This window comes from Vipera berus (assembly GCF_964194415.1).
Source record: "Vipera berus genome assembly, chromosome: 6".
NCBI classification, from domain to species: Eukaryota; Metazoa; Chordata; class Lepidosauria; order Squamata; family Viperidae; genus Vipera; species Vipera berus.
Window position 1 is genome coordinate 23,452,062 of NC_138208.1, and position 24,233 is coordinate 23,476,294.

The 24,233-nt window shown below is 40.8% G+C and overlaps 1 protein-coding gene across 4 annotated transcripts in view; it reads left to right on the forward strand.

The window, feature by feature from the left end:
- Positions 1 to 1,495: 1,495 nt before the first annotated feature.
- Positions 1,496 to 24,233, forward strand: part of CADPS2 (calcium dependent secretion activator 2) — a 373,090-nt gene continuing 350,352 nt past the window's right edge. For all 4 annotated transcript variants that reach the window (XM_081331670.1, XM_081331671.1, XM_081331672.1 and 1 more), the window contains exon 1: positions 1,496 to 1,945. In XM_081331670.1, the coding sequence (XP_081187796.1) occupies positions 1,598 to 1,945 (348 nt within the window). In that variant the 5' untranslated portion in view covers positions 1,496 to 1,597. The remainder of the gene's footprint in view (positions 1,946 to 24,233) is intronic.

Sequence of the window (24,233 nt, forward strand, 5' to 3'; positions counted from 1 at the left end):
TTTGCTTTTAAGTCATCCAATGTCACCTGAGTGCTGTCTCCTACTATAATATAAACAGACATTATTTGTTATTAATAATAGAACTCAGGTATTTTTCCAGGCCTAGGATCATCCCAAACATAAAGACTTAGGTCATCTTATTTTGCAATGTGGATGTAAAAAGAGCAGATCTATTTTGTATAATGAATAAGGCAAATCCTTGTGGGAAATGGCACTCAACCAGCAAGGGACAATCAATGTTGATATGTTTTTATATTATTTTAGTATTGCTCTGACGTTCTTTAACTGGGAAAGAAGGGAAGCTCTTAAATTAAATGTGAAAACATAAACAAATTGGTAGGATTGGTTAGGCTGCAGAACTGGGATTCCTAATTTCACTGGTGGAGGAAAACTGATACCCTAACTGCCTAGATGATTCAAAATCCCCATTTTCTGTCTCTGAGCTTTGCAAAGAACTAGCATAGTTTTTCTTCATGGCTCAGAAATGCAGAATGAATTCTGTGACCTTTTGTCACCTCTATTTACAGTGCATCAATGACATAGAGAGAGATGCTGTAAAATGAACAAACAGCTCTGGCAAAGCTCCCGTTATCCTACAATCCTAATCACAGTTCAAGCTAAGGAATAAACTCCAGCGAAACCACTATCGAAAAAAACAGAGGCGATGCCAGTGTATCTAGCTGTATCTGCTCAATAAACAAGCACCCTACCAGGAAAGGGTCCTGTGTGATGGGGAAAGGCTTTTGTCTAAAATGTTCCACTACAAATAAACCAATTAATTGAAAGGCAGTCAAGCAAGGTAGCCTAGTTTTCACCGCTTTCTTGCTTGACCTATCTTCGCTGCGACAGGAGGCACTGAGGGCCCCTACGCAAAACAACCGAGATCGGTTTGGGGGGTATAAGGAGGTGGTGAGCGCCGTTCAGACGTCAAACCCGAAAACAGTGCTGCAGAGGCGCCAGCCCCTCTCCACAACCGGCGCTCCTGCCTCACGTAGTTCTCGAATCCAGCTCGCCTGACAGGATCGACTGGCTTATCTCCCAACTCCCAAGGTCTTCTCGTTGGCGGAGCTGGTGGTCCCGTTTCTTCCCACCTTCTTCGCCCCTTGAAAGACGCGGCCAAGAGGGAAAGCGGTGAAGGAGGCGCAGGACGCACACCCGGCGCGACCTTCCGGCGCTAAGGCGGCCGCGAACAGGCCGGAGGGTGGCCGGAGCGCCTACCGCCAATGGAGACGCGCTATTAGCATTCCGTTCCACGTGTTGCTTGTTGTGGGCGCCACAGGTTTCCCACCTGTGAGTCGCGCCGATGCTCTCGGCTGGGCGGAGCTGAGCTTCCCTCCCGGCCGCCCAGGGAAGTAGCGACGGGCCGGGCCGGCCGCTGATAGGAGCCGATCAGAGCTGTCCCCAAGCTCGACCCCTTTCGCAAACTCCGCCCTCCCTTCTCTTTCGGCGGCACTGCTGGCTGGCTCGTAGGAAATAGTCGGGCGTGGAAGCTCGACGTGTCCGGAAAGGTAACCGCTGGTTTGGTTTCAGGCGCGTCAGCTTCGCGGCGGTGCTCTTCTGTTGCGTCCTGCGAAAGGTGCGCTCCGCCCGGGGCACCATGCTCGACCCGTCCTCCAGCGAGGAAGAGTCCGAGGAGGTGCTCGAGGAAGAGAGGCGGGACCTGCTGGGGGTGTCCGGCGGGAGCGGCCCCTCGAACAGCTCCCCGCGAGCCCTCCCGGTTGCTAGCCGGGACTCCGGGCGCCAGGGCAGCGGTGGCGGCGCGGCGACCCGGCCCGTCAGCCCCAGCCCTTCGCTGCGGAGCGAAGGCAAAGAAGAGCAAGAGCGGCTGCAGAAAGAGGAGAGGGAGAAGCGGCTCCGGCTGCAGCTTTACGTCTTCATCGTCAGGTGCATCGCCTATCCGTTTAACGCCAAGCAGCCAACAGACATGGCCCGCCGGCAGCAGAAGGTGAGTCTTGCAGCCTCTTTCTCCGCAGCTTGTTTGGCGGAAGGGAGACGTCCGGTTGGCTTTTCCCTGCGAGATCACTCACAATCGTTTCCACCCGGTGTGTGTGTTTGTGTGAGTGAGTGAGTGTGAGCGTGTCTGGAAAAGGAAACGCAGCTGAAGCTGACCGGAGAGGGCTGGTTTGTGTCCATTGTTGTGTCGGATTGTCGTTGAAGCGCTGGGGGTAGAGGAGGGCATGTCCAGTTTGTGCGCCGAGTCCGGAAGAATTTTATTTCCAGGAACTTCCATGGTGGCTGGATCCGGTGATTGTAGCCCGGCGCAGGATTTCTTCCACTCGTCCTGTCGCCAAATCCGTTTCCGTGGTCCAACAAGAAGCATTTTGTGCGTGGTTCAGTGGCTCCTGAGGAAACGGAGGAAAGGAAACTCCCCGGAGGGGAAAAAAAAGCAGGCTCTCAGCTGGCGGAGGGCACTGTTTCTTTTTCTTCTTCCCGCAACAGGTTGAGTTGCTCTTGGTTAGTTAACTAAGCCAGATGTCGCCGCGTTTGCAAGAACCCGGGCTAGTTCTCTCACGGCAGTTCCTGTCACTCGGTTGTTTCGGGGATAAACAGGCTCTTTTCAGAACAATCTTACATATTTGTCAATAAGTCCCGTGAGCTCGGTTGATAGGACCGGTATGGGGTGCAGAGGCTTTTTGAGAAAAATAACACAAAATTCCTGTTTGGTATGAAACGGGTAAGCTCGGGTTTCTGCACGTATCTGCTCAAAAGTACAATAGCTAGACAATATGAAGGGGACTTCATGTAAGAGAAGGTGCTGTACTAGATGATTGAAAAAATCTATAAATTGTAGTCCCAACATTGGAAGGTTGTTTTAAAGTTCATAAAAGTAACCTTTCTCTAGCTTTTTGACTGTGTTATTAACGTATCAAAATTATCCCATATGTTACAAACAAGATCTTCCCAAGAGTCTAATTCGGCCCAGGTATCTTTTTTTTTATGATAGCCCAATATTTGATTTTGAACCAATCTCAAATTCTTTATTTCATGTCAAGAAAATATTAATCCAAGAAAGCAGGGAAGATAACTCTAAAAGTGCTGTGCATACTAATAATCTTCAGGCTTGATTATTGAAGTATGCTCTATTGAAGACTGCTTTGTCTCCAGTCTGGAAATTTCAGTTGGTACAAAACTTGACAACCAGAATGGTTTCAGGAAGAACCCAGAGAGGCCAATATGGTTAGTGCTTAAAGTATTGCACTGGCTATCAATTTCTTTCTTGGCAAAATAAAAAGTGCTGATCATTACTTGTAGAGGGAAAGCTGGCTATTTGAGAATGCTTCTTTCCATTTGTGTTTAATTTTTATTCAACTGTTTTAAGAATTTCATTTTTTTTTATTTTAAAAAGAGACTTTGTTAGTGGTGTAATAAATCAAATAATGCAATTTCATCGTCATAGTAATTAAAACTCTTTGTTGGGTGGAAAAGGTTTCACACTTTAACTCAGAATAAATTATACCTGTAATTCAGGAACAAAGACTTTAATATTCCCTAATTAATGAACTCGAATCTAATTAGCCTTGGGCACTTATATTTGTCCTGGCTATATTGATATTTGTCTTGCAATGAAATTGTATATATTGAAGAAACTTGTCCTTAGCCAAAATCTTGTTTAAATGCTAGTATGGAGATGCATATGTTTATATTCTTCAAATTCTATTTTCTCAGAACAATTGTAATTATTTTCTCTTACTTCAGGTGCAGGTTCATTTAAACGGCTTTAAGAACTATCATACTGGAACCCAGCAGTTTTGCAAGGATAAATAGCCATATTATTTATTCATCAAATTTATTTAGATGTCCAGCTCTCAAAAGAATGACTCAGGGTGGCATACAACAACAGTTAACATATAAAAACAGTTATTTAAAAAAATCACAAATGCTAAGAAAGGAAGCAAATATTAACAATAATGGAACCTCGCTTGTGGGATTCAGCCGGTTTGCACCACTTCGGGAGAACTGGTAGCTAATTTTTTCTAATAGGAACATTTTGTTCCTGTACAACATGCTGATCACTTTAATATAAAAAGATCCAGTGCAAAGCTACATCAAAAGAGATATATTACTTATCTATAATATGCAAAAAATCTTATGAAATAACTGAATATCTTTTTTTTCTGAAATACACGCATTATTTGGACTTTAGCATTATAAAAGTGAAATTGTAAAGTTGGTAATAAATGATTCGAACCATGTCTAATCCTACAGTCTTTCCTCAGTATAATAAATGTTCGGTTCTGCTTAAAATTGAAAGGCGATCCTTGGTCCATCTATAATGTATGTCCACAGTGGCATGATATCAAAACTTGTTTTTTGATTTCACTTCTGTTTAGGTGAGCAATTGGTTATGGTGTCCTTAATTTTTTTTAAAAAACAACAACAACAGAATATAGCTGGCTTGATAATTCTTGACCTTCTGTTTGAGTGTCAGCACTGTATTTCAATTTCTAGTGCTAGAATTGAGGCCTGACCTAGACTCTGCGAATGATAAAAGAGGTGGCTGTGTCATAAGAGAAGGCATTTCTTTTTTTTCTTGGCATAATAGCTCTCCAAATAAAGGATCAAGAATAGAAGAGCCTATACACACATGCAGGTTGGAAATCTGCAGAAACAGTTTTGGAGTGTAGAATATTTAGACAAGTATTTTTCAACCTTGGGAATTTTAAGATGTGTGGACTTCAATTCCCAGAATTATCCAGCCTGCGTAGTTGGCTGAAGATTTCTGGTAATTGAAGTCCACACATCTCAACATTTCCAAAGCTGAGAAATCCTGGTTTTGACTTTAGGACATGGAAACATTTTTTTTATTATTACATGTGACATTGCTGATGGGTATCTGATATGCTTGTCTATTTCCTTCTTCAATCCCGAATGCAGAGCAACTGCATAATTTGCACAAGATTGGCAGCAAGTGCAGTGTGTATTCTATGGGAGATGCACATTAAAGCCATACAGTAATAACACCAACGTGAACTTTTTCTCCAGAGTGTTCTGATTAAAGATAGCATCAACCATAATTGATTGGTGAAGAAGCTCCAAGATTGGATTTCAGTGCTTACGTTAACAGGGATCACAAAGGCCATCTTTGAACAGGACTCCATGTCATTTATAGTCATATATACTAAAATATAATTTTTGCAGTAACTTATTGTTAAAGTAATGCTTTTATGATTGGTGTTAGGGTTAGGATTCCACTTCATAACAGACTGGCAACTGGTTGACTTTCTTTGGAAGTTATATCCAGGGGGATGCCCTGTAATAGTCCATTTGGGAGTTATTAGAATGGGAATAACTGAAGCTAGGATATCACCATACTGCAAAAATAGAAGCTAGCACTCTACATTTGGACATTGAAGAAGCATCGGCCTTTAGTTTACAGATTTGACTCCAGGAAGACAAGTTCCGAACTTGTTACTTCAACAGGACTGCAGTTTCATCCAGAATGAAGTATTTTCCAAATTCCTAACTAAAAATCACTAATCAATAGCTTAAATTTACTGACACTCATTCAGCCTGTCAGAGTTTTGTTCCATTCAGTATTAACCTTGTGAACGCTAAAGCTTCCTCCGTCCATTATGTATTCAAGATGGACAGTGATTAATATTTATATGTTACTTATATGTAGGGGTGTAGGTCTATACATATGTTGTATATAATATGTTTAAATGTGCATTGTATGTGTACACTTTGAGAGCAAGCAACTAAATTTCATTCTTAATGTGTGCCATTGTGCCCACAGTAAAAAAATGACAATAAAGGTTATCTAATCTAATCTATGAGGGACGCAGTGGCTCAGTGGATTAGGACGCTGAGCCTGTCGATCAGAAGGTCGGCAGTTTGGCGGGTCGAATCCCGAGTGCCACGTAACAGAGTGAGCGCCTGTTACTCGTCCCAGCTTCTGCCAACCTAGCAGTTCGAAAGCACGTAAAAATGCAAGTAGAAAAATAGGGACCACTACGGTGGGAAGGTAACAGCGTTCCGTGCATCTTTGGCGTCCAGTCATGCCGGCCACATGACCACGGAGATGTCCTCGGACAAGCGCTGGCTGTTCAGCTTTGAAACAGAGATGAGAACTGGCCCCTAGAGTCAGAAACGACTAGCATGCATGTGCGGGGGAACCTTTACCTTTACTTTACCTAATCTAATCTAAGTGTTCCAAAATAGCCTTCGGACGCCTTCATAGACTGTCTTGATTCAGTAAAAATAGCTGAGTGTCATCAAGATCTTGATAAGCCTTAATGGATTTATGTTAACATGGAATGTTGGAACTGATAGAAGTATGGATTAGATTCTACATGTTGAATGTTGCTGATTTTGGGCTATGTTTCTTGCCAATATTACTTTTATTGAATAGAACTTTTTCTTTCCTAGTTAGCTAAAACTGGTTTTATTTTTTTGTAGGCAAAATTATACTTTCTCTTCCTTCTAAGCCAGTGGGTCTAGAGGCTGGCTAAAGTCTTCTGTTTATATTTTCTACGGTTGTTCATTGCTTGGTAATATATTTACAAGAGCCAGTGTGGTGTGTGGCTAGGATGTCAGGTTATAAATTGGAAGATATGAGTTTTAGTCCCACTTTAGGCGCAAAGTCAGTTGGGTGATCTTGGACTAATCACTTTCTCTCAGCCCTAGGAAAATGAGGCAAACCACTTCTGAAGAACCTTGTCAAGAAAACTGCAAGGTCTTGTCCAGGCAGTCTCTGAGAATCAGACTTGATTGAACAGAATAAAAAAATATTTACCACAATGTTCCAGTGGACTTTTAATTGAATCATATGCAGTCAAATGAAAAAACTGGAAAATAGGGTAAAATACTGAAAAAAATGCTGCTGTAAAATATTTGTCTTTTCAAATAAGATAAAGCTGAATTTAATACATGTAATATTCAAATTATTATCCAGTACAGAATGCAGTAATAGAAACTCAGGTAGGTTGTAGCTCTTATCTCTTTTTACAAAATAAAACTAAGAGTTGGATTAGAGTTGGATTAGTACTCGGATGAAAGGCCAACCTGGAAACCCAAGTTATATGCTAGGATTGAAAAACCACCTGAACAGGTGAGAATAGCAGACCATCCCTACATTATTGCTGAAAAAATTATGTTTAATGTTCATGAAGCCATCAAGAGCTGAGCATAGCACAAGGAAGACATGACATAATTACAGACTAATTTCTCAGATTTCTCTATAGTTCACTGTTTTCAGTGTTTCAAACTTTAATTTGTTGCTTCTTCTTACAATTTTGGAAAAGTGTTTCTATCTAAGACTTTTTTTGTTAATTGTCCAGAATTTGTTAATTCTGTTTTCTTGGGGTGATGGTGGTGGTGAAGAAGAGTTGTGTTACTTTTCAGATGGCAATAAATAAAGCTTGTTTATGTTTTGTTGTAGGCATCAATTAGCAGATTTATTTCAAGTACATGGGGTATGATTCCAGCTACAAAACTATTTATATTTTGACAATGTCTTTGGGCACTTATATAAGAATAAATTATACTAAATACTTTATGCAGCTGCTTAGAATTCTATTATGCATTCCTCCTGGGATATTTTTACCCTGAAAGATTATGTAAAATATTGAAGTAAATGAATAAATATGACAAAGAGTACACTTGTATATAATTAGCCACGAACCAACCAATTTGTTATGTTTGAATCCTCAATCATGTAGAGAGCTAGCATGGATAGAAGACACTCTGCTCTGGAGAAGGTTGTCCTCAATACAGAAAAGACAAAGTGAAATAATGGAATTAGCATACTAGTTATTGTAGTCTATAAACACAGATGTCCTATTGCTACTTGCCCAAAGAAATCCAAAATTACCACATTTTCTTCAGTTTATAAAGTTTCAGTTACATTGGCTTGAACAGACCTGGAATTCCTTCTGCAGATGGTCCCATAATAACTTCTACAGTAGGACTTCCATATACAGTCATGGCCAAAATTGTTGGCACCGCCGAAATTTTTCCAGAAAATCAAGTATTTCTCACAGAAAAGTATTGCAGGAACACATGTTTTGCTATACACAGGTTTATTCCCTTTGTGTGTATTGGAACACAAAAAAAAAGGAAAAAAGCAAATTGGACATAATCTCAAACAAAACTCCAAAAATGGGCTGGACAAAATTATTGGCACCCTTAACTTAATATTTGGTTGCACACCCTTTGGAAAAAATAACTGAAATCAGTCGCTTCCTATAACCATCAATAAGCTTCTTACACCTCTCACCCAGAATTTTGGACCACTCTTCCTTTTCAAACTGCTCCAGGTCTCTCTTATTGGAAGGGCGCCTTTTCCCAACAGCAATTTTAAGATCTCTCCACAGGTGTTCAATGGGATTCAGATCTGGACTCATTGCTGGCCACTTCAGAACTCTCCAGCGCTTTCTTGCCATCCATTTCTGGGTGCTTTTTGACGTATGTTTGGGGTCATTGTCCTGCTGGAAGACCCAAGATCTTGGACGCAAACCCAGCTTTCTGACACTGGGCTCTACAGTGCGACCCAAAATCCTTTGATAATCCTCAGATTTCATGATGCCTTGCACACATTCAAGGCACCCAGTGCCAGAGGCAGCAAAACAACCCCAAAACATCATTGAACCTCCACCATATTTCACTGTAGGCACTGTGTTCTTTTCTTTGTAGGCCTCATTTCATTTTCGGTAAACAGTAAAATGATGTGCTTTACCAAAAAGCTCTATCTTGGTCTCATCTGTCCACAAGACGTTTTCCCAGAAGGATTTTGGCTTACTCAAGTACATTTTGGCAAGCTGTAATCTTGCTTTTTTATGTCTCTGTGTCAGCAGTGGGGTCCTCCTGGGTCTCCTGCCATAGCGTTTTATTTCATTTAAATGTTGACGGATAGTTCGCGCTGACACTGATGCTCTCTGAGCCTGCAGGACAGCTTGCATTCCTTTGGAACTTGTTTGGGGCTGCTTATCCACCATCCGGACTATCCTGCATTGCAACCTTTCATCAATTTTTCTCTTCCGTCCACGACCAGGGAGATTCGCTACAGTGCCATGGGTTGCAAACTTCTTGATAATGTTGCGCACTGTGGACAAAGGCAAATCTAGATCTCTGGAGATGGACTTGTAACCTTGAGATTGTTGGTATTTGTCCACAATTTTGGTTCTCAAAATCCTCAGACAGTTCTCTTCTCCTCTTTCTGTTGTCCATGCTTCGTGTGGCACACACAGACACACAATGCAAAGACTAAGTGAACTTCTCTCCTTTTTATCTGCTTTCAGGTGTGATTTTTATATTGCCCACACCTTTTACTTGCCCCAGGTGAGTTTAAAGGAGCATCACATGCTTGAAACAATCTTATTTATCCACAATTTTGAAAGGGTGCCAATAATTTTGTCCAGCCCATTTTTGGAGTTTTGTTTGACATTATGTCCAATTTGCTTTTTTTCCTCCCTTTTTTGTTGTGTTCCAATACACACAAAGGGAATAAAGCTGTGTATAGCAAAACATGTGTTCCTGCAATACTTTTCTGTGAGAAATGCTTGATTTTCTGGAAAAATGTCTGGGGTGACAACAATTTCGGCCATGACTGTAGATAATTGTACTAAATGAGTGACTGCCTTCCAGGAAGTATTTGTCATTTGAGTATTTTAGCACTTTCGGATTTTGAATGTGTGGTTGGGGTTTTCTACTGAGTTGAATGGAATACTTCTTTAGGTAGAGGCCTTCTTTGAGTTAGAAAGCAAGAGAAATGTGCAAAGCTAGGTTTATCCCTTTCATTATGTCCTATATTTTGCCAGCATTCCTCACATTTATTTTACATTTGTTCCTAATTGTGCTGCACTTAATATATCATTGACACATTCCCTCAAAAAGGAAGGAATATAGATTAGATTATATTCTGAGAGTAAGCAAGTTTTTCTCTTCTTCAAACAGACATCTTGCATCTCAGCCATTCTTTGCCCTCCAAATCCCATCCAATCCTTTTTTATTTAATAACATCTATAGATTGTACCTCACCAAGGGAAAATAATGTCAGTAAACAGACCTGCTTCCTTGCACAATGGTTTTGTAAGCGATTCTTGCTGTCTGAATAGAAATATGATTCTTTCTGAACAAGGAGTTTTTAACTCATCAAAGAATTTTTCTAATATTGACACCATTTCCTGAAGGAAGTGATCACTCCACTGAAGTAGGCATGGACTCACAGGAATCTGACACTCTTATAGGAATCTGAAATGCCTTTTCACAGCACCAGAATACAACTTGATTCTTATTTCAACTTTCATATCCTTATTTTTATTAAAATAAGCAGGCTGATGTCTACCATATAAACCAAAGTATTTTATATCCTGAGATCACTAAGCCTCTGCTACCATCCTGCACCTGTTAAAGTTTGCATTGCTGCCTGGAGCTCTATTGTCCATCCATCATCCATACTCAGCAAGAGTTGGACATGAGTGGGCTCAAATAATATTCACAGGGTATCCTGGAGAAATCTTACAGGTTTGCTACCACAGTCAGCCATTGGTAGTGTTTAAAACAATCTGTTTTTTGAGTGTTTAAAATGACCCACCTCAGTTCCATGAAATGTTGGTGCTGGTGGCCTTGCACTAAACACAGATCAAGATTATGCCAAACCTTTAGCCACCAAGCACATTGGACTGCTGCATCCCTTCTCTCTCCACAACGACTCTCAACAGTTTCCTTGGATATTACATCATGTGTCAAGGCCCTAGTAGTGTTTATCTTTTTAAAAAGAAAAGAAAAGGGTTTATTTTATTGCTGGTAGTGACTGTCCTCTGCATCTGAAACTACCTGAAACTATTATTTAGCATGTTCTGATCCTATGATCTGCCTAATAATCTTTATTAAAAAGGCCACAATTCTTAGCTATGTTGGTGAAGTCTCAATACTGTTAGATGTGAAGTTCAATTTCTCCTTTATCCATCAGCTTCAAACTGATGGTGAAATACAGAGGATAAGTGCAATATCTTTTGATGCTGTATAAATTGCCATTAAGACAAATAGCCTGACCTTCTCTCTATGGTTGAATTTGCTGGTAATAATTGAGTTCTTTCCTCAGTTCAGGTATCATTCTCCAGGCTATTTATGGCTACCAGATACTCTTTTTTTGTCTAAATATGTCCCTACCCTTACCGGGGCTCCCTGTTTTTCCCCAGGAATCACAAATAATACATGCCACCTCAAGGAGCAACTTGATTTTTCCAAGGCTGCCTACAAGCTGTCTTGTATATTTGGGGTGCCTCTCACCTTCAGTTTTTGTTGTGTCTCCTCTCCATGCAACCAATTAAGAAGCTGGATGTTAAGTTTATTTTGTGTAGTTGCCTAGATGAAATCTGCATCTCACAAACTGTAATGGTACATAGGAATGACCTTGAGAGACAGGAGGAAGAGCCACAGAATGGACAACTAGCATGTAATATATGTCAAAGACCACAGAAGAAAGGAGGGTACGGACAACATTTTGGAAGGGACTGTCCCTAGCTTTCAAGAGAATAAAAGGAAAGGAGAGAGTAGTACTCTGAAACTTGCAAAATCGATGTTATCTCTTCGAGATAGTCCAGACAAGAAGTACAACAATGAATGCTAGTTCTATTTTTATTGTAAGGTTACATTACCATAACCGTTCTAGCATATCTCAGAGTTTTACTCCTTTCCATTTACTCTACAGAAAATGGAGGAGTTCTTTCTGAAATGCTTCTCATGCCCTCAGTTTCCGTGAGGTGAGATACCTTTTGCATTTCAGTTGTCTAGTCTTCAGCTCTTCCTCTTATGTCTCAGACTCCTTCCCACGTACAATTATAGAAGGTCACAAAGAGACTCTAGTGCTCTGTGTTCATGTAATGGTCATCCAGACCAGTTATGGTAGCTTTAGGCAACAAGAAAGGTAGACAACAGCTCTTCACAGTTCAGGTGATACTTAGCATCTTGCAATTTGTTGAATGCCTCTGTGAACCTTTGGTTGGTTGGTTCTTGCTAAAAGTTTATAATGTGATTACATGTTTTTTTTTTCTTTTGTGAATTGTTTGGTCGGTATTGAAGTGAAAGCCCTGCATCAGCCTAAAATAAAACATATTTTTGAAAGAATACTTTTTCTATTTGTATTGACAAAAGCTTGCCAAATGCCTTCTGTGGGACTACAACACTTTATTTTATGAGCTAGGTTTTGCTAATGAACTAATACTAATTGTTTTGAAATGCAATGAGTGTTAATCCACTTTCCTTCCTTTGGATGCCAAATGAGGTCAGCTCTGCTCATAATTGGGAAGTAACAGATCTACCAAGAGAAATGGAGTTTTGAAATAGCAGTTGACAGAGAGCATTGGGCAAGTGATTTGTTTTATTTAAATAGCTTACATTTCAACTGACTTAATTCCTGCACCTAATTATTTCTCATTTCATTTGGGAAGTAGTTTGTGAACAAAATATCTGGTTAATTTGAAATTTTATCTGTCATGACAAATGGTTATTTTTTCCTTCACTTAGATATATTTGGATCCTTCTGCTATCTCCCTCTTTGGGCTGGTAAATATTATATCATGGCTAACTTAAAGGGAAGCAGGTTCCATGAATTAACAAATCTACAATAGAATATAAGATGGTTTATTTCTATTGATGAATACTGTGTTTAGCTTGTATTGGAGAATTAACAACTTGTGTGTTGTTATTTCTGAGACCTGATAGAATACAAAATGTTAATTTACTTAAAAAATTAAAAGGAACCCCTGACTATAACAATTCTGGGAGCTTTACATAATAAAAAGTCAAAGTGATAAAATAAAAACATGATATCTTTGCAGAAAAACATACATAACAGCAAGAGCTCTTCTACTATTTTGTATTAGGGCCAGAGAGAATAGCCAGCTTTTCACTGCCTTTTGGAATCTCAGAGAAGAGACACGTTCAAGGCTCTAGTGGGTGATACGAGATGTGAGATGTGTCTGGATTTCAGCTCCCAGTTGTTTATTATATACATCAGTCATTTTATTGTATAGGAGGTTATTTTTCACTAGAAGAGGAAAGACACTATCAGCCTAGTCCTATGATGGATTGTTCCAAGGAAATGCCACTCCAGTTTTTGCCTCCATGGTTCCCTTTGGCGGTTTCAGGTATCTGCTCTCCTAATCTCCAGTTAACTAGTTCCAAGGAGTTACCAAATGGGTTCACACATTGCACTGAATCATTATGTGATTTGCTTTGTTAAACAAACTGTGGCTTTGTGTGGTACTTGAACCCCAGCCATTATCTAACTCATTTGGATGATAGCTTATAGTGAATATGGCTTAGTGAGACCTTCTTTTCCCTTGCATATTTTTTGTCCATGCATAGAGGTTTTTTTTTAAAAAAAAAACAAGAAGTACAAGATCCTTCACATGTGGAAGTTTACAGTTCAGAAATTTTATTTTCCCTTCCTCCTATTGTGAAAACAAAGCAATTCCGTAGCTATTGTGTGATGCACTGCTTCTAGCATGGATAGGGAATATGCAAACAATCTTTCGTTCCAGAAATCAGGTATCCTGCTTAATGTTTGTGTGCTAAGGAAGATTATTAAATCTTTCAGAAAATATATTGTTTTCGTCTTTCATGCCACATTGCCTCATAGTGCCTTTGTAGTAGGACGGCATTTACAGAATTTTGAATCTATTAAAAGTTTTTTTTACAGTGGATAAATCCATAATTGGATGTCCTGGGATATCATAGTCATTGGAAAGGCCAGTTGGAAGCCTCTTCATGGTAATTTAATTCTTCATGTTTGCTTCACATGATAATCTCATCTGGATCTGTTTGTAGATTATGCAGCAATTAAATATTTTTACAAAAATGCATCAAAAAGTGTGCCTCGACTTCCTAATGAATTAGAATTATAGAAAAACCTGTGAGTAGAAATGGACTGTTAGACAAGAAATAAGTTCCTATCTTGTCTCAGTTTCCCTCCCACACACACACACACACACACACACACACACACACACAGTAAGAGTGGGATTAAGCTTGTTAATTTCATACACCAATCCCATAGTCATTCCCCAGGTCCCAACTCTGCATGTGCAGTCCTTAGAGTCAGTTTCAAGCAACCTCTGTGACTGTACGTAGCGAAGCAATGGGAGAAAGACTAGATGTGGTCTCTTCCACACCTAAGGTATAGGGACAATGCTAGCAAGGTGAACTAATGAACTCTGCTCAGAATGAGAGCAATTGCCAGTTGCAAGGCCTAACGAAAGCAACCATAACTCTCCATACTCCAGGCACACTGAAGGCAACTTGGCTTCAATGGCTTCAAAGCACAACAAAAGCAATATGACTCCTATAGGTTCAAGGCATGACTAAAGCAACTTGACTTCAGTGGGTGCAAGGCATAACAGTGACAACACAGTAACAATAAGTTCAAGAAAATGAGTCACAGACATTCACAGATGGACAGATTATGAATGGTTATCTCTGACAACCACCAGGTTCCAAGTGCCAAGGTAAATAGGCACTGACTGGTGTATCTCATTTGGAGGGGCAAGGCTTTCTCCTTATAGGTCGCCTCACCTCCTTTGCCCCTCCCTCTGCTCAGCTCTGTGCAACCTAGGATCTAGTGGGGGTGGCAATCCCTCCTCTTCTGTGCTGACCAGCTGCAGCTGTGCCTCTCCTCTGGTCTGTGTAGCCAGCTGTTTGTCCAGCCATTCTGTCAGATTCCCCCAATGTTCCCAGCATAGCTTCTCCTTGACCGTCCAATTCTGCCACAGAGCCTTCCATGTCCCCCTGGTGTTCCCCTTAGTCCCTTTCAGATGTCCTTGGAGCCGATTCTTCCTTGTCATCCAAGCTGGTGTCCAAGGGAGCCATCACAGTACTAATAAGATTCTGTTCAGTAGAATTGTAGCCTTAATGAACATGGAAATGGCAGTAGATTCTATTTCTATATTTTCAAAGGCATCACAAACCCACTGCTGCATCTCTGCCTGCATGTGTCTGAAACAGAACTTGTTTGGAAAGCAAAGCTAAGTCAGTGATGCAGGCTAGTGATAGGAATGCATTGTCAGATTTCTGAGGTAGCTCAGGTAAGAAACATGACCAGATGAGCTAATTCTACTTTTTGGTAAGGCTACATTATATCCTGCAAGTCTGAAAGTACAAGTCTCCCACCATCTCCTTTATAGCCCAAGAAGCTAAAGCCTCTCATTCTGCCACTATCCGGCCGCAAACTCTGCCCTCTCTTATCTCACCATTCCCTACACAGTATTTTTCCTCACATCTTCCCACATACCATTTCAGTCACAAAGTGGAGCAACAGAAGCACAGATCCAAGATAGAAGATAGTCTAGATCAGATTAGAAGTAATTTTTAATTGATTTTTTTATCCTGCAACAATTGCGCATCTCTCAGCAGTACACAAATATAAAACGTGTCTGGAACAGAAATATAGAAAAACCCCACATAAAACCCCTGTAATATGAGTAACATAGAAATCAAAGCACCAGTTGATTATCCCTGTTTTATTTAAATTTCCAGGGCACTCTTATAGCTTTTATTATTAAAAAATCAAGATAAATTTATTTCTCTAAAAGTAGCAAAATTTTGCTACATTATGTGTAAACCTTGCCCACAAATGGTTGCTAACAGTGTTTGTTGTTAGGAAATAATTTGTTCATTGTATTGATTGTGTTATGTATTGGGCTTGTGATGTTACACTACGTGCGTTGCTGGAGGAGCTAACGGCTCTCCAGCAACCCAGACAGGCTGTCTCCGGTCCTGCAATTGGTCAGCCCCAGGCAGCAAGTGTGGGTTCAAACCTGTTGGCTGCCACCTAGGGGCTAGACTATATATTGTGGCTGGTTGCGGCCCAAGCTTCAGTACAGTTCCAGCAAGAATAAAGGTATGAGTTATTCTGTACTCAGCCTTGTGTCATCATTCCTGCTTTCCAGAGCCCACGACTTAACAGTGGTGACAAGGATGGGATCCTGCTTCACTGATTAAGGGCTGAAGTCAACGAGGGGTCAGCAGTACACGCCAGAGGGAAGAGGCATTTCCCCCACCTCTAGGCCAGCTAGTAAGCCACACTAGCGACCACGTGCTCAGAGGACACATTCCCTGAACCTAGAAGCAGGATTCGAAGAACGCAGGAATCTAAGGAAGATGCCGAAGGTCGGCAAATTAAGAGAGTTCAATGTGAAGCATCCGGAAGAATGGCCGTCTTACCTTTCGCAAGTAGAGAACTATCTGAGAGCAAATTAAATTGCAGAGGAAGGCCTGAAGGCCGCCACATTGCTTTGCGTGTGCAGCCCAGCAACTTTCAATCTAGCAGAGAACCTTTTCGCGTCGTCGCCCATCGAAGCAGTATCATATGCAGACCTTAAGAAGAAGCTGACTGGGCACTTCCAGCCCAAGATGTCAGAGATGGCGTGGTGATTCAAATTCGACCAAAGAGTGCAACTACACGGGGAGACAGCTTCGGAGTTTATCGCGGGCCTAAGGCAGGCCGCACGCCTTTGCAAGTTCTCAAACTTAGAAGAACAACTAAGAGACTGGCTCGTCTGTGGCCTTTGGGACAGAATCCTTCAGCAGAGACTGTTTGCTAGACCCAATCTAATGTTCTCCGAGGCACAGGATGAGGTGATGACTGACGAAGCCACCAGGGGTGCAGTGCAAACAGTTCAGCCCACCAAGCCTTCAAAAATCGAAGATTCTGTCCATCTTGAGGTCGCCAAATGTGCCGGAGAATCATCAGAAGAAGAAGAACCCAAAATCAACAAACTCCAAAGGCAACCCAACAGGCAACACCGCAGCAGCGAGAGAACGATTACAAGGCAGTTCTCTTACTGAGATGTAAAGGGTGCAGAGGCAACCATATTCGCACCAACTGCAGATTTCGTTCAGCCACGTGTAGAGCTTGTGGAAGAACCGGCCTCATCGCGGTGGTTTGCAGAACCCGTCAGAGAAACAGGCCACCCAAACACCACTCGGAGGAACTGACTAGGAGAGGTACTGGGGCCCAGGGTCCAGTTAGTGTGGGGTTCTTCAGAAGCCAGAGAAGTGTATGCCACACCGGGGCTCGATGCCCCCTCAAGCCTAAACTTAAGCTCTTGGTAGAGCTACAAGGAGTTCCATGTAAGATGGAGTTGGACTCCGGCTCTGCAGTCTCAATCATTTCACAAGACACATTTGACTTTGTGTGTAGGCGCAGTAACAATTGGGCTAAACTAAGACCCTCAGATATCATTTTAATGGATTTTCAGAATGCTCACGTTAAAGTTAAGGGTGAAGCCATATTATTGGTAAAATTTAAAGGGATTTTGGGGCACCTGGATGTAATAGTAGTAGGGGGCCAAAGAACGAGTCTTATTGGACTTGATTGGTTTGATGCCTTAGGTATTCAGATTACTAACATAAACCAGACACAAACTGCAGACCTCATGGCAGTATGCGAAGAATATGCAGATGTTTTTGATTCAACCCTGGGGACATACACTGGTCCGCCAATTTCTTTTAAGTTAGATCCTAACATTGTTCCAATTAGGGTTAAACCTCGCAGGGTCCCCTTTGTCTTAAAGCACAAAATTGATTCTGAAATTGATAAGCTTGTAGAACAGGGCATGTTACAGCCTGTTGATGGGGGGGAGTGGGAAACTCCTATTGTTACCCCACTGAAGTCCAATGGAGAAGTTCGCATTTGTGCTGATTATAAATGCACATTAAATAAGGCCCTCAAACAACATGCTTACCCGGTTCCTGCAGTCAACCATACTTTAGCCTCCTTGCAAGGGGGAACCATTTTTGCTAAACTTGATTTAGCACAGGCCTATCAGCAATTGCCGGTTGACGAGGCGACAGCCACGGCTCAAATGATCATGACTCACAGAGGGGCATTCAAAGTCAAATGCTTACAGTTTGGAGTCAGTGTTGCACCGGGTATTTTCCAAGGGATTATGGAATGCACACTTAAGGGTATTCAGGGTGTCTGCCCTTATTTTGATGATGTTCTTATTGCTGGGGAATCCTCAGAAGTGTTGGCCAGAAGGCTCAGGGCTGTTTTGCAGAGGCTTCACGAAGTGGGCCTCAAATTAAAGAACAACAAATGTAGTATTGGGGTCTCATCAACAGAATTCTTGGGGTTCCGCATTGATGCTAATGGTATTCACCCAGCTGATTCTAAAGTGAAGGTCATTAAAATGGCTCCTAGGCCAAAATCAAAAGGAGAGTTGCAAGCATTTTTGGGCCTCCTAAATTTTTATCACACATTCCTACCTCAAAAGGCAGCAATAGCAGAGCCCCTCCACAGGCTGCTTAATAAAAAGCCCCTTGGAAATGGACTAAATTACACGACAAAAGCTTCCAGGATTTGAAAGCACTTCTATCAGAAAAGTCCACTGTAACTCATTACATAAAGTCTAAACCTGTATGTCTTGCATGTGGTGCATCTCCCTATGGGGTGGGTGCAGTTTTAAGCCACATAGAGAAAAATAGGAAACAGGTTCCTATTGCATTTTACTCTAGGACCTTATCCTCTGCTGAGCGCAACTATGCACAGACTGATAAAGAAGCCCTGGCTATAGTTGCTGGAGTTAAGAAATTTCATGATTATTTATAAGGCAGGGATTTCACTGTCTACACTGACCACAAAACTCTGTTGGGATTGTTCACAACAGACAAACAAACCCCCCACATACTATCTCCAAGAATGTTGAGATGGTCTATTTTTTGTCTGCATACAATTTTAAGTTAATTCATAAACCAGGGAAGGAAATGGGCCATGCTGATGGCCTCAGCAGACTACCACTGCCACTAATGTATCCTGATCCAGCTCCTGCTGCTAGAATACTGTCCATACAGGACTTACCTGAGTTTCCCCTCCATGCAGGGGATATTGCTGCTGAAACTGCCACAGATAATATTCTGAGTAGAGTGTTGTCATGGGTATACACGGGCTGGTTGGAAAAAAGTCCAGGCTCTGAATTTCAAAGTTGTTTTGTCAGGAGACATGAGTTGTCTGCATATAAGGGCTGCATTTTATGGGGAAGCAGAGTCATAATTCCCACTTCCCTAAGGGACAGGGTCTTACACTCCTTACATGAAGGCCATCCAGGCATTGTCAGAATGAAAGCTTTAGCTAGAAGCTACCTTTGGTGGCCTGGCTTTGATAAGGCTATAGAGGATCAAGTTCATGGTTGTTATACATGCCAGCAATCTAGGCCTGAAATGCCTCAGGCCCCAGTTCACAGGTGGGAGGAAACACACACTCCCTGGTCTAGGATTCACATAGACTACGCTGGGCCTTTTCAGGGGCAGCTTTTCCTGATAGTAGTGGATAGCCACTAAAAATGGCTGGAAGTAATTCCAGTTCCTAATATGACTACTGCTAGGACCATCCAGGTGCTGAGAAAACTCTTTGCAACACATGGGTTGCCTGATGTCTTAGTTTCTGATAATGGGGCCCAATTCACTGCTGCTGAATTTCAGGCCTTCCTTAGAGCTAATCTCATCAGACATGCAACGTCTGCGCCTTTTCATCCTTCTTCTAATGGACAAGCTGAACGCATGGTGAGGACAAGGAAGGAGGCACTCAAGCATATTATCACAGGTGACTGGCATCACAGATTGGCAGATTTTTTACTCTGCCAACATTCTACACCCTGCACTGCTATGGGTAAAACTCCTGCTGAACTACGTTGGGGGAGGCATTTGATTTGTAAACTGGACAGGTTGCATCCAGACAGAGTGGCAACAGAAGCCTCTCGACCAAAACCTCCGAGGGGGCTGCACATGGGCAATTGGGTTTGGGCCAGGAACTATGGTCCAGGGAATTTATGGGTTCCTGGTCAAATAACCAAGGCATCCGGACCCCTATCTTATGAAGTGGGGTTGGAGGGAGGGCGACTGGTCAGAAGACGCATCGACCAACTCAGGAAAAGGTTTCCAGAACGGTCACTAAGTGAGGACTTTGGCATAAGTCCCTCCCAAGGTCCTCAAACCGGTAACCAAGCCAGCCCACACTGGAACCACCAGGGTTTCCCCTTCTCAGCAGAAGTGAAATCTGAGGAAGAACCGGGAAGCACGGAAGTGCAAAAGGGAACCCCTGACCAAGCAAGCCAGCCAAAGCTCAGCAACCACTGTGCCTACTCTGCAGAACAGACTGACTCTGGGGTGGGCCAACCTGGTGAGGCCAGCCAGAGCATTTTGATTCCCCTTGACACTGGAGCACAAGGGGACATGGGTCTACCCAGCCCACTGGGTAAGCTTGTAGACCACTAGGTGAGGGGAACTCCAAGACATTCCTCTAGGCCACACAAGCCTTCTGCGTACCTCACAGACTATTGTAAAATAAAGTGATGTATAGTGTTCTGAAACTTGTATCACTACCTACAGAAACTTGGCATTGTGAAACTGCCATTACTGCATTGTAAGCCTGTTCATGAGACGTTGTTTAATCTCATTGTAGCTCTTACTGCGTTGGTAAGCCTGTTCAGACGTTGTTTAATTTCATTGTATCCACAGCAAATTTATGATTTATTATTTTTTTTATTATTTTTTTATTATTTTCATTACAGTTGTTGGGAGTGATTAATAAGTCAGTTGTTAAGACTATTTTAAGGGTGTCATAGTCTGATCCAAGAGGGGAGGGGTATTATGTATTGGGCTTGTGGTGTTACACCACGTGCATTGCTGGAGGAGCTAATGGCTCTCCAGCAACCCAGACAGGCCGTCTCCGGTCCTGCAATTAGTCAGCCTCAGGCAGCAAGCGTGTGTTCAAACCTATTGGCTGCCGCCTAGGGGCTAGACTATATATTGTGGCTGGTTGCGGCCCAAGCTTCAGTACAGTTCCAGCAAGAATAAAAGTATGAGTTATTCTGTACTCAGCCTCATGTCATCATTCCTGCTGTCCAGAGCCCACGACTTAACAGATTGTTTTTTTATTGGTCAATGATCAAAATAAAGTTTTCCTCCTCTTCCTTCTCCTCCTCCTTCTCCTCCTTCCACTCCTTCCCCTTCTTCCCCTTCTTCTTATAATACAATAAAACCATTAAAATAATAATGAAGCTTTAAAACTGGAGCTACTTCAAAAATCCCTATAGCATTATTCACTATTTTAATTTACTTACAGAAGGCCAATTGTATCACCACTTAAAATTTCACATGGAAGATTGTTCCACAACACAATGGGGATCCTGGAGAAGCACTTTATCCCAGCCTCAGCCCCTAACATTGAAGTAGAAGGGAGTTACCAGGAGTTTTTACTGTGATATTCATATTGGATGGGTCAATTCTCTCTGAAGAGCTGCTAGAATATTTGAAATAAGAACTAGATTGTCTCTATATATCTTCAGGTTTTGGACATAAGCTGTGCTATTAATTATTCAAAGGAAAAGGGCAAGGAACTAGGCAAGAATAAAGAATTTAGTTTGATACTAAGGACATAGACCAGGAGCAGATGAACTTTTGATGGCTACGGAATGCAATATTTTTTTTAAAAAAAATATTACTCTTAGTGCAAGACAGTGACAGTCAAACAAGACAATAATGTGGAATCATGGAAGTGGCAAGTTTAAGATTTCTTGGGAATTATATTTTGGGGGGAATTATTTTTTTTGTTATCTTAAGCTTGATACACTTATACAATAAAGTTTTATTTTTTATTTTTTCACCCAAACAATGGTGACATGTCAGAATGCTACTGAAATTCCACCCAGTTTCTGTGGACTTGCCAAACGAAGTTCCACAAATTGCAATGCCTCTATCCTTTTTGACGTCCTTCACGTCTGCTAAATTGCAACTCCCATACCCCAGACCCATGGCAGATTACTTATGGATCATGGAACCTTATTGATAGATCAGGTACTGTCATCACCAAATGGAAAACCTTCTAGCAAATACATGATGGTATTTCTTTATTCCCAGCTATTTCAGAAAAGGCTTGATTTTAAGAGAGAAATTGAATCTTTGGGGGAAAAAATGTGCCAGTGTTAATTCAGGTATACTTTTGGAATATTACCGGTAATTTTGATCACTTGAGGAATACACATAGCTAAAACAACACTATCTGGATGTCAAGAATAACTTTCTCCTGATCTTCACTTCTGTGAGCCCTTTTGTTCCTTTTTATTTCGTAAATTCAAAGCAAGTGCAACCTGGGAAAAATATAATTGTATAATAAAAAATAGACAGATGCTAGTAGCTTGTTTATAGCTGCTGATTAGAGGAAGAATTTGAAATTTGCATTGGACAGTTTTTCTATTTTAGTGTTATTTAAGTGTTGAATACATTTGTGTACTGCAGTGCTCAGTTTCATAGCTGCAGGAACCAATAACCAGAACAGCCAAGTTCTAAGATGTTACTTTCTCATAAAATGAGACACAGTTAGCCAATGCAGAGACCTTGAATTCTGCTCCCAGGAAGCTTAACTTCATGGCACAGCGTCTTGTCATTTACAAAGCTGTGCCGAATCAATTTTTTAAAATTCAGTGTTAACACACTGTTTTTATAAAACTGCCTTATATTACTTATTGCCAAGCAAACCCGACTTCCTTGTTGGTATTCTTACTCCTTAAAGAAAACAAGTCAGGGATTTAGGAAGTGGGAACAAATTATTTCTTATGCAGAAATTGTATCACAAGTTTGACTGACTGACAGCCTGAAGGATGGATTTTGAAATGTCCTAAATCCCAACGTGATGCCTTTTTTCATTCACATTTTTATTTTGTCATCTTCCAGTCAGTATTAACTCCTGGCACCTGCCTAGATAGGTCCTTGCAATTTTCTTGCAAGTCTTTCAGAAGTCATTTGCCATTTAGTTCTAGTAAGGATGAGAGAGAATGACTGGCTTAGGGTCACTCTATTGGCTTTCCCCTTGAAGTGGGGCTAGAACTCCCAGATTCTAACCTAGTGCCTTAACTTCTACACCAAACTGACTGTCTTTTTTACATTTTTTAAAAAATGAACTTTTCAATGGTGGCAATTCCACATGCTTCCTTGGGAATAGTTGCATTACTAGCCATTCCATTGCAAAGTGTAGTGTAGTGTAGTGACAAGAGGAGATATTTATGCTTTCATGAATCAGGAGCATAATTCAAATTGTTAATGCATACTATGAAATGCAGTTTTGGCTGTGCAACCACATTGTTTTAAAAAAATTGCTAGGAAGTTCTTAGATAAAAGTTTAAAACAGGAAAGAAACTATTGTCTGATTTATCTAAGGTATTTGAAGAATGTTGCAAGTAATTATATTAATATAAACTGTGGTATGGAACAGATTCTCAGCAATTTTCAAAACTGTCCCTTTTTATTAGTTTTGTTTTACAGGTAAAGAGAAAAAAAAGACAACTAAAAGTGTATAAAGAAACACATTAATTATCCTGTCTTAATAAAACTAACCTTATATTACATTACATATTTGTGTAATGCTATACAATTAAGCTAATTTAGTTCCTAATTCCCTCCCCCATTAAATATGTTAATATATGCAGTCCAAATATGTAATAGTCTTCTGGTTAAGATTCTAAGTGGTAAAATGCTTGTTTGAATATTGAAAGAGAGGTAGAATTATAATTTTCAGGATATAATAACAAGAATCAGTTGTTGAGATGGGTTTTATATAAACCAAATAAATAGATATTAATTGGTCTAAAAAGAATGTGATGTCTTTGGTCTCTAGTAAATTGTCAAAGCTTTCTCTTTGAGTAACATTGATTATTTTTTCCCTGTTACATAAAGCATGAATTCATTTTCTTTTTTTTTTAGAGCTATCAAGCTGACAAAGACTATGTCTATAAATTTGCATATTTTAGCCTTTTAGTCTTTCATGTAACTGTCATTCCTTTATATACCATTTTACTTTACATCACGCTATTATCATTCTTGCAGTTACAATATTAATATTAAATATAGTTTTATCTGTAGATTTTAGTGATATAGTGATTTTACATTTCACATTACAGTAACCATTTTTATCTATCCCATAGATTTTATCCCATAATTTTATACAAATCATGCAAATCTCTACTGTTGTCTTTATAAAATTGATCTGACAGTCATGACGGTCATTGGCATCACAATTTTGTAGTCAGTATAATCAATTTTAGTAGTATATAGATTGGATCACAACAGCTGACTGTTTTGGTTTTTTTTTAATTCTTGAAGGTTGTGTGATAAGGTGTTATGCTGGTCAGTAACTGTAATGATATATGGGAATGGAGGGAGAGTCTGCCTAGGAAATGGTCTGATAAGAAAGAGACAGTGTCTATACCCTCTTCTTTCTTGAGTAGAAAAGCCAATTG